Source organism: Halyomorpha halys, unplaced genomic scaffold (genome assembly GCF_000696795.3).
Source record: "Halyomorpha halys isolate HHAL.00 unplaced genomic scaffold, Hhal_1.1 Scaffold4077.1, whole genome shotgun sequence".
NCBI classification, from domain to species: domain Eukaryota; kingdom Metazoa; phylum Arthropoda; class Insecta; order Hemiptera; family Pentatomidae; genus Halyomorpha; species Halyomorpha halys.
In genome coordinates this window covers 1-11,781 of record NW_027109180.1, presented here as the reverse complement: position 1 = coordinate 11,781, position 11,781 = coordinate 1, and the positions used below count along the sequence as shown (strand labels likewise).

At 32.4% G+C, this 11,781-nt stretch overlaps 1 protein-coding gene across 1 annotated transcript; it reads right to left on the bottom strand.

Moving 5' to 3' along the window:
* Positions 1–4,307: 4,307 nt before the first annotated feature.
* On the bottom strand, positions 4,308–6,968 carry LOC106691875 (putative per-hexamer repeat protein 5). Its single transcript, XM_014437778.2, has 3 exons — positions 6,945–6,968; positions 4,875–5,559; positions 4,308–4,795 (listed from the first exon to the last, which is right to left on the bottom strand). Exons 1-3 carry the CDS (start codon positions 6,954–6,956, stop codon positions 4,452–4,454), a joined length of 1,041 nt encoding a protein of 346 aa, XP_014293264.1. The 5' UTR covers positions 6,957–6,968; the 3' UTR covers positions 4,308–4,451.
* Between the last annotated feature and the right edge of the window lie 4,813 nt (positions 6,969–11,781).

Genomic DNA, 11,781 nt, shown 5'->3' with positions numbered 1-11,781 from the left:
ATATATAATCTTATATTTTTTAAATCAGTTTATTCATCATATATGTATGTGCAATATTTTGTTTTGGAGGGTTCAAAATCTTGGAATAAAATATTGAAGTTTAAAAACATTAATTTGTCTTCCAAAAATATATTAATTGATAAAAAAATTGATTTGAATACTAATTTAACACCATTTCTGCAACTTGGAACAACTACAACTTACAAGTAACTAGGAACAATGTTCATGGGAGGAGTGTTTAATGTCCAGACGTGGGTTTGACACTATCATAGATAGCTTGCGGTGAGGTGGCTATGAGTTATATTTTAAGACAACAGCATGGGTAGGCTGATAAAATGATGGCACCTTATGATTCACTAATAAATTACTAGTCTAGGAACCCTCTAAAATGATTTCAATTCTGGTAAAAAAAAAAATTGTATTTCGTGTTTCTTACAGACTAAATTCTTCTTCCAAATACAACTACTACTTTTTTTCTAATTTCCATTAATATCTTTATAATTTATATCTATTCTCTTTGTTTGTTTCTATTTTTTTTTTCAAGAGAATCTCTTTTATTAAACTATTTTCCACATTTTGCCTCTATTTTAGCAATTACCATTCAATCATTATTGTAACATTCATTTTCTGTTCCCTTTTGTATATCATTATTTTTGTTTTTTATGATATATTTATTTTTTTCTGATAGCATGCTTTCATTTATACTTAATAGTTACCTTTGGCCCTTTGTATACATTGAAGATGCTGTGGAATTGAATCAACTAATGTTTTGTGTCAATTACTAAGAAATTTTATCTAACAGTAAAAAAAAAATGTGATAGATGGATGCGGCATCACAATGAAGAATTAAACCAAGGAGCATAATTGAATGAACTGGGTAAAACAAAAGATGTTTCAATGTCTGACGATGACATCATTGACCCTCTAGAATTTAAGGATATTGTGGAAGCAATCGAAAATATTATGAAAAATAAGCACTAGGGGATGATATCTTTACTGAACTTCTAAAGAAAGGTAGTGAAACTTTGCATAAAGAATAATATGAACTAATCGTTTCTATAGAGATTCTGGCATCCAAGCACATCTATGTAAAACAGATATTGTAGCTAGGTTTCTTCGTGCATTAGGCAAAGCTTTCTTTGACCTTTTGCAAGCTGCTCAAGAGATGGGGTCTGGCCATTGATCAAAACAAGACTGAGTTCATGCATAGACATGTTTCATTTTAGCAACATATCCTAAGTTCAAGAATTTGCTGAGTTTGGTCCCATAAAGTTTCAGAAGATAAGCCAGTTTACTTATCTGGGCTCTATTGTTGGATCAGAAAATAATATTTTCCTCAAAGTAAATTGAAGAATCTCCAATGCCAACTGGAGCTATTTTGTGTTTTGGAACCATTTCACCAGTTTATTATGAGGTGAACGAAGATATTACTCTACAAGCGTTGATCTGTTCTGTTCTCCAGTATGCTTCAGAGATATGGACACTAACCAAGGCTAAGGTGAATGAAATCCTCATCTTTTAGAGAAAGATCCTTTGGAGAATATTTTGTCTGATCATGATTGGTGACCACTGAAGAAGATGAATATATGCGAGCTATTTCGGGAAGCTAATATGATCAGGCATAAAAAGATTGAATAATCGAGAAAACACCAGTTGGGTACCATACCCAGATAAATATGGATGATATCCCAAAACGAATCCTAGAAGAAATCCTCCACCAAGGTCGAGGTAAAGATAAAAATTCAGCTGAAAGGACTTTGTGGTCCAGGATGCCAGAACATTGCTGGGTATAAGAAACTGGAAAGCTGTGGCACAGGACCACTACACGAGAAGAAAGCTTAAAAATGAGCCCAAGGCTCACATCGGATCCACATGCATTTTATATTATGTATTACACCATCTCTAAATTAAAGAAATCTTGCTATGGAAGCTTTCATGTAATCTCAAAAGAAGAGTGACTTATTTCTATGTTTAACTGTGGGGCTATATTTATTGTTCTTCTAAGTATCTTAAAGGTATATTAAGAGCTAAGAGTAACCTTTTTAAGTACTAATGAAAGTTTTACTTTTAGTATTATATAATAAAAATAATATTTATGAATATACTTTTGACTTATATTACTGGTTGATTATTTTGAATAATTCGTTTAATATCCAATTATTATATGGTTATATTTAGCCAAATTACCCAATGCAATAGCAATAGCTATACTTTTTATTTTATTTGATTTAAAGCAAATGTAAAAATACTTTTAACTCTAAATATAAATGGCCTTGCCAAGTTTACTTAGGAGGATTCATGCTATACTCACTAATGATATGTCATGTATTATTACACCCTTATACTTCTTATTGTTTTTTCATTCCATTGGGTTTAATTTAATTTACGTCTGTAACATTAGTGTTCAATTTATGCATACTGTTGTGAATAAATGATAAAGTAAAACTTTTTAATTTTTTAGGGGAATCTAAAAAAAATCTAGATGTATCCATGATAACCACCGTTGAGCCTTTTTGAGCAAATCAAGTGGCAATCCTGTCACCGTTAACATCAATATCAGCCCATTCATTGATATTATAAATGGCACTATCACTACAAATTCAATTCTAAATGGTACTACAACTGTAGTTCAACCACCAGTTCCTGGTACATTTGAAGCTTCTCAACCATAGTTGAGAATCACAATATCAATAATAATAGCTTTCTTCTCTTTCTTATTTATGATGAGTGTATCTGGTTTATTATATCACACTGTGTGGTCTATAATAATTGATTCTCCTCAACATGGCTCGGGTTTTATTTATTATAATTATTATACATCATAATTCCTAAATAATCCTTATAGAAAACAATAAGGATTATTTTCAGGGTAAATTTTATTACAAAGTCTTAATTAGCGATTTTTGAAGTCAAAACACCACAAACATTGTCTTTAAAGCATATAGGTATTGCAAAAAATCTGTTCAATACATACAATACATTTTTCAGGAGACTAAACCATACAAATCTGCTAGCTTTGAAAATATCCAAGGATGTCGTTGAGATCGCGGGGGAAGAAATCATCAACAACAATGCGACCGTTCAAAAGTTGTGGGAGATGGTTCAGGGACGCATAGAAAGGGAAAAGATGTCTCAGAACAACCTCAATCTCAGAGACGTGGTCCTAGTTGTTAAGTCTCCATTTAGATTAGTACTACCATCAGGGAGTTACAAGGAAATCAAGTAAACACCGTCCGGGGATGAAACACACTATATTCAGAAAGGTTACAATTTGTTATCTCGGGTCGAACAACATTAAAATAGAATATAATCGATTTGTTCCAGTGGTGGTCGGCCCTCTGGTTCATGAACAGTGCTTAGTGATGGAGCGAATGTTGCTGGTTTGTTAGGTGTCGTTTCAATAGCAACAAACAGCAGTTGGTTGATATGTATCGCAATCTAGTACAGTCTTCCAAGCTTCTGGACTACCGTTCCGAATCTGGCTAAGCAGTGGGAGGGTACCATCTTGCTTGTATCCGGTCTCCAAAGTTAAGTTGGTATGTTCCAGGTGAGATGCTGAATGAGGATGTTGTACACATTTGTGCTAGTGGATGCAGAAGGTCAAGTTTAATATGTAATCGTCGTTTTAAATATAATTGTGCTGGAGATGTCATTTTGAACCTACTTCAAAATGACATCTCCAGCACAAAAATTGGAACCAGGCTTGGTTTTCAATTCATACCCATGACGTGTTGATATAAGTTTTAGAGATTTCATTAGCTAGCATCTGTATTTGAGTTAAAAATGTGCATAGCTAAAAATTAAGACGTTGCGGCAGTTTATTCTTTAATACATATAATGTATAGCTGATTGGAACAGAGTTCGTACGCGGAAACACTTGAAGAGTACAAGAACAACGGGTATTTTTTTTTAATATTATTTTGTTTGGAAGAATCATTTTATTTAAAGATTCGACGATTTACCAGATAGGAAATAGGGGCAGCTACAAATCAAAATGCAGTTTGTCTATTTTCTGAATTGAGTTATAAATTGTTTTCGACAAATAATCTAAGTGTGAAATGTTTTAGACTGTACTGCTTCTTGTCAATGATCCATAGAGCTTCGAAGTTCGTAGTTTACTGCAATATCGACACCGTACAAGGATAATTTAAAATTCAAAATGAGTTTTTGAGGACAATATACATCTGATTTGAATTATACATTTTGGGACATTTGGATTTAATCCTTACACGGAGTTTTTAATCATTCCTGCAGTTCTATAGTTAGATGAAGAAATGCCAATGGGTTAAATAAATGGATAAAACAAGTTAAAAAATAATAAATATATATTTAAAAACATACAAAAATATTATTTACAAGAAACAAATTAGAGATATTACACTTGGCGATAACTACAAAAACTTAAAAAAATTACTACATGGAACAGAACTTGGAGCTCACTAATTTATAAGTTAATGTCCTAAGGCGGCGTGAGCAGCGGCTTTATGTGCTAGGAAGGAACTGCCCAGACCATGAGAGCTTCCGTACAGCCCCGAGCCTATTCCTATCCCAGAGCCTACTCCATAGCCGGAGCCAACTCTATAGCCGGAGCCTACTCCATAGCCGGAGCCTACTCCATAGCCGGAGCCAATTCCATAGCCGGATCCAAGGCCGATGCCGGAGCCTACTCCATAGCCGGATCCAAGACCGATGCCGTAGCCTACTCCATAGCCGGATCCAAGACCGATGCCGGAACCAAGGCCGATGCCAGTGGCAAGGCTGAGTCCTGGACCAAGGCCGACGCCAGTACCAACAGCTTAAAAAATATCATGTTCAGATTACTCATATTCAGTTATACAATATGAAAGATACCATTATATCAAAATAATTCTTACCACTAGGAGTGGCTGCAACTGGAACTGGAATACTGTTGACGACAGGTACGGGAACTGGAGATGGTACTGGAACTGGAACGGGCCTTGATACGGGAACTGAAACTGGTTGTGGTATTGGAACAGGCACTGGCCTTTCTACTGACACTGGATAAGGTCTGTCTATGGGGACAGGGTATGGGCGGTTGACTGGAACGGGTACTGGCCTGTCGACTGGAACTGGAACTGGGTGGGATACTGGAACAGGAACTGGTCGGTCGACAGGTACACTCACTGGCTGAGGAACTGGTACTCCGACTTGGTGGTTGATAGTAACGTGGCGGGATATAACTCCTCCACCATATCCAAGTCCAGTACCCAAACCAAAGCCAGAACCCAATCCGACACCAGAACCCAATCCAACACCAGAACTCAGGCCAATACCTGAACCGAGGCCAACTCCTGAAGCTAGTCCTATTCCTGAACCGATTCCAGAGAGGCCAATTCCTGACCCATATCCTAGTCCTAGCCCAGATCCATAGCCATAACCACCTCCATAGCCGTAGCCCCCACCATATCCATAACTTCCTCCATATAGACCTGAGCTTAATCCTGTTCCGATTCCAAGGACTCCTCTCTTTTCGGTTTTTTTCTTCTGTTCTTCTTCAGCTAAAGTACCGACCAATAAACAGCAAAATAAGAGCAGCCTCTGAAAAAATATATAAAACATGTTAAACCTGTATATTTTATTAATAATATCGTTTTGATAATAGCATGCTAAAATATATTTGAGAAAACTAATTTTACTTCTGTAGAAAGCCAGACCAAACATGAAACATAGGGGAAACAAACTGACAAATACATAGTTTAGTGTAGTTTCCTCACCATTTCAATTTTGTAAGTACATTTAAAGATTCGAGAATAAATTTTATTTTTCAATAAAAAAATTGTCCATTTAAGAATAAAATTTATGTGAGGAACCATATTTTATAAATATATATGTACCTGAATTAGCGAAAGGAAGTAATAGAATTCGAGATACTGGACCGTTTTAACACCAACGCCCAATATTCCTTCAGCTTTCAGCCAAATTGTAAGAGCCGTTTTTGAAATATAGGCACCTCTGGGGATATTATTCTTGCATATACCTTTTTGAAAGTAGTGGATGTAATTTGATCACACATTTACTAACCTTTTCTTGCACTAACCTCCCTAATTTCTTTAACTGGGGACCAAACTATATTTTTCGAAATAAAGATGTCTTGAAGAGAACACGTCTGTGTAAGCGTAAGCAAAAGTAGAGGAATTTGAGATACTTGATATGGAACCTTAAGGCTACCATAACAAACAACCAATGAGATTTCCATCGAAGTTGGATTAGCGGTAGTTGCTGTTACTCACGAACTAGGGTTTGACTACGAATAAGAACAAGGTAGACATTTCTTTATGTTTAAAGTGTAAATCGCAAGTTGGAAATTTCGGATTTAAAAAAAAAAAATATTTCACTTACTACAGGAATAAAAAACTTCACAATCTCCTGTGTTAAAGAAGTAAAGTTACTTTGATAACAAAATTAAAAATTTAGTATTTTGTGTTATTCACCTGACTCCTTATAGCCATTATTCTTCTTTAGCAAGTTCAGCAAAAGATAAGACAAAAAATCATAGTAATAATAAGTCCGTCTAATTTTGGGAAAATGACATGTTTTATTAACATATAAATAAACTCATTAATAGTTCTAAAATTATTTAATATTTAATTTTGCCTTAGGAGATGACCAAAGGTTCATTTTTAAACATTAATTAAATTAATAAATACGTATCATTTTAATAATAATCATGTAAAATACTTGATTCTTCACAATTTTCCCACTTTGACAATACTAAAGCTGAACGTCGCAAATGTAACTGCAAATATCACTTTTATGGCACTTAATATGGCTTCGTTGTATTCAAGAAATGCATTTGATTTAAAACTGAGTATAATTAATGGATGGAAACTATGGGGCTAACTTTCATACTCTAATATGGAGTGAAATTATCCCGTTACTACTCAAAACTTGAGTGACAACTATAATTATCTCGGAACACTTACATATCCGTTCATCCTGATGTTCCCTGGAAGAGATTCACAAAACGATTGACGATACGGAAAGCATATTCACCTTTTATACACATCACGGCTTGGTCCTGACATTTGCAAACGGGCGCTAAAACTCCCTGGTCAACCCTTACTTACATAAACCTAAAAAAATTGTATAAAGCGTCTTCTGTTATATTTTAACTACAATTAATTAATCGACTTAATTACCTTAATATTGGAGAGACAACGTATACAATTTGTTTATTGGTCCTAATTGATCTATGAATTATTATCTGCCAGGTGCTTCTTTAAACTAATGAACATGGAGTCCCATTCCTATAATATTACTAATTTTATCATGATCATAATTTGTCGTATAATATGTCAATTTACGTTGTTTAGCTAAGTAAAAAACTAGTCTGTCATTTAGATGATCACTCATATTAATTTGTTTTCTAAATTACAATCTGTTTTTTTTTAACCATTGTATTTAGAATAAAGGATTTCGATTAAGACGTTAGAATGATAATTATTCAATTCCATAAGTATTTAGAATGAATTACAATTTGCAGTTTTGGAAGCTGTTTTCTGTAACAAAAAAAGTATTTCAAATATTTTATAAAGATTTAATTTTTTTTTCTCTTTCTTTCTTTTTTTTTTTTAATCGGAAAATAGTTGACCCAAAACTTCACAAACATAACAAATGGAGCAGAGCAAGTGTCGATTGAGATCCTTATTTAAAATTAAATTAAATAAAGACAACTTTTTTTTCTACACATAAGAATTTAAATAATACAATCATTATTTCAATTTTAAAACTTCATGTTCAATACCTACTAAAAGAGTTGTAAAGGTAATATAGAATATTAGCAATTGAACAGTTTTAAGAATATTGTTTATCTTAGTGGTATAGTTTAATGTTTAAATAAGTATTAGCTATAGCAATGTATAAATTTAATTCATTTTTTTTTTACCATAATAAATTATCGTTGCTTTGTTTTATTTATAAAAAGATTAATAAGAATATATTTAGGCTCTGTCATACATTGCCTATAGCGGTGACAGTCCGTTGTCCTCATGCAGTATATAAAATGCAGCATAAACAAAAAACTATACACCCCTGTGCTTTTAAATATAATAGTACAATATAGTACTATAGAAAGTAAATATAATATATTGTTAGCAGAGTCTGGATTATAGAAAATACTTGATCAATATGTACCAATTTTCAATATACATAGAAATCAATGTTACATTGACTAAAAAAGTATTTCTCGCAAAATTACTGAATCCTGAATGATTTCGTTTTATTGAATAATTTTAAACATTTTTGCTAGTCACTGTTCAACAATAAGGTGCTCTTCTGTAATATTAGTAAAAAATGAACCACAATATAATGATATGGTGAATTCTTCTTATTTAGTTTTTAATTATTCAATTGTGCATTAGAGATTACATTAATTTTTGGTCATGTTTTACTGAAAAAGTAAGTGTTATACAGTTTTCCAATACTCAGATTCATATTGAGAAAGTTTTGTATGTAAAAAGATTTGTTTAGTAAATTCTGAACTAAGTTTTATGAAAAAAATACAACTAATAAAATGTCTAAATTGGTAAATTTCCTCACATGCTGCTTCATAAAAACGTGGAGAACAGTTGTGTGAAGATATTGAATTTAAAAGTTAAAAGATATTGAAATAGTGAAGTTAAAATATTCCAATCCCAGAGCTAAATATAATTTCAATACCTTAAATAAATAAAATTTATAGTAATCCATAATAATAGAACCTTTCTCTAGCCAAATTTTCTTTTATATTCCAAATATATTTTCAAAGCTAGCAGATTTGTATGGTTTAGTCTCCTGAAAAATGTATTGTATGTATTGAACAGATTTTTTGCAATACCTATATGCTTTAAAGACAATGTTTGTGGTGTTTTGACTTCAAAAATCGCTAATTAAGACTTTGTAATAAAATTTACCCTGAAAATAATCCTTATTGTTTTCTATAAGGATTATTTAGGAATTATGATGTATAATAATTATAATAAATAAAACCCGAGCCATGTTGAGGAGAATCAATTATTATAGACCACACAGTGTGATATAATAAACCAGATACACTCATCATAAATAAGAAAGAGAAGAAAGCTATTATTATTGATATTGTGATTCTCAACTATGGTTGAGAAGCTTCAAATGTACCAGGAACTGGTGGTTGAACTACAGTTGTAGTACCATTTAGAATTGAATTTGTAGTGATAGTGCCATTTATAATATCAATGAATGGGCTGATATTGATGTTAACGGTGACAGGATTGCCACTTGATTTGCTCAAAAAGGCTCAACGGTGGTTATCATGGATACATCTAGATTTTTTTTAGATTCCCCTAAAAAATTAAAAAGTTTTACTTTATCATTTATTCACAACAGTATGCATAAATTGAACACTAATGTTACAGACGTAAATTAAATTAAACCCAATGGAATGAAAAAACAATAAGAAGTATAAGGGTGTAATAATACATGACATATCATTAGTGAGTATAGCATGAATCCTCCTAAGTAAACTTGGCAAGGCCATTTATATTTAGAGTTAAAAGTATTTTTACATTTGCTTTAAATCAAATAAAATAAAAAGTATAGCTATTGCTATTGCATTGGGTAATTTGGCTAAATATAACCATATAATAATTGGATATTAAACGAATTATTCAAAATAATCAACCAGTAATATAAGTCAAAAGTATATTCATAAATATTATTTTTATTATATAATACTAAAAGTAAAACTTTCATTAGTACTTAAAAAGGTTACTCTTAGCTCTTAATATACCTTTAAGATACTTAGAAGAACAATAAATATAGCCCCACAGTTAAACATAGAAATAAGTCACTCTTCTTTTGAGATTACATGAAAGCTTCCATAGCAAGATTTCTTTAATTTAGAGATGGTGTAATACATAATATAAAATGCATGTGGATCCGATGTGAGCCTTGGGCTCATTTTTAAGCTTTCTTCTCGTGTAGTGGTCCTGTGCCACAGCTTTCCAGTTTCTTATACCCAGCAATGTTCTGGCATCCTGGACCACAAAGTCCTTTCAGCTGAATTTTTATCTTTACCTCGACCTTGGTGGAGGATTTCTTCTAGGATTCGTTTTGGGATATCATCCATATTTATCTGGGTATGGTACCCAACTGGTGTTTTCTCGATTATTCAATCTTTTTATGCCTGATCATATTAGCTTCCCGAAATAGCTCGCATATATTCATCTTCTTCAGTGGTCACCAATCATGATCAGACAAAATATTCTCCAAAGGATCTTTCTCTAAAAGATGAGGATTTCATTCACCTTAGCCTTGGTTAGTGTCCATATCTCTGAAGCATACTGGAGAACAGAACAGATCAACGCTTGTAGAGTAATATCTTCGTTCACCTCATAATAAACTGGTGAAATGGTTCCAAAACACAAAATAGCTCCAGTTGGCATTGGAGATTCTTCAATTTACTTTGAGGAAAATATTATTTTCTGATCCAACAATAGAGCCCAGATAAGTAAACTGGCTTATCTTCTGAAACTTTATGGGACCAAACTCAGCAAATTCTTGAACTTAGGATATGTTGCTAAAATGAAACATGTCTATGCATGAACTCAGTCTTGTTTTGATCAATGGCCAGACCCCATCTCTTGAGCAGCTTGCAAAAGGTCAAAGAAAGCTTTGCCTAATGCACGAAGAAACCTAGCTACAATATCTGTTTTACATAGATGTGCTTGGATGCCAGAATCTCTATAGAAACGATTAGTTCATATTATTCTTTATGCAAAGTTTCACTACCTTTCTTTAGAAGTTCAGTAAAGATATCATCCCCTAGTGCTTATTTTTCATAATATTTTCGATTGCTTCCACAATATCCTTAAATTCTAGAGGGTCAATGATGTCATCGTCAGACATTGAAACATCTTTTGTTTTACCCAGTTCATTCAATTATGCTCCTTGGTTTAATTCTTCATTGTGATGCCGCATCCATCTATCACATTTTTTTTTTACTGTTAGATAAAATTTCTTAGTAATTGACACAAAACATTAGTTGATTCAATTCCACAGCATCTTCAATGTATACAAAGGGCCAAAGGTAACTATTAAGTATTAATGAAAGCATGCTATCAGAAAAAAATAAATATATCATAAAAAACAAAAATAATGATATACAAAAGGGAACAGAAAATGAATGTTACAATAATGATTGAATGGTAATTGCTAAAATAGAGGCAAAATGTGGAAAATAGTTTAATAAAAGAGATTCTCTTGAAAAAAAAAATAGAAACAAACAAAGAGAATAGATATAAATTATAAAGATATTAATGGAAATTAGAAAAAAAGTAGTAGTTGTATTTGGAAGAAGAATTTAGTCTGTAAGAAACACGAAATACAATTTTTTTTTTTACCAGAATTGAAATCATTTTAGAGGGTTCCTAGACTAGTAATTTATTAGTGAATCATAAGGTGCCATCATTTTATCAGCCTACCCATGCTGTTGTCTTAAAATATAACTCATAGCCACCTCACCGCAAGCTATCTATGATAGTGTCAAACCCACGTCTGGACATTAAACACTCCTCCCATGAACATTGTTCCTAGTTACTTGTAAGTTGTAGTTGTTCCAAGTTGCAGAAATGGTGTTAAATTAGTATTCAAATCAATTTTTTTATCAATTAATATATTTTTGGAAGACAAATTAATGTTTTTAAACTTCAATATTTTATTCCAAGATTTTGAACCCTCCAAAACAAAATATTGCACATACATATATGATGAATAAACTGATTTAAAAAATATAAGATTATATAT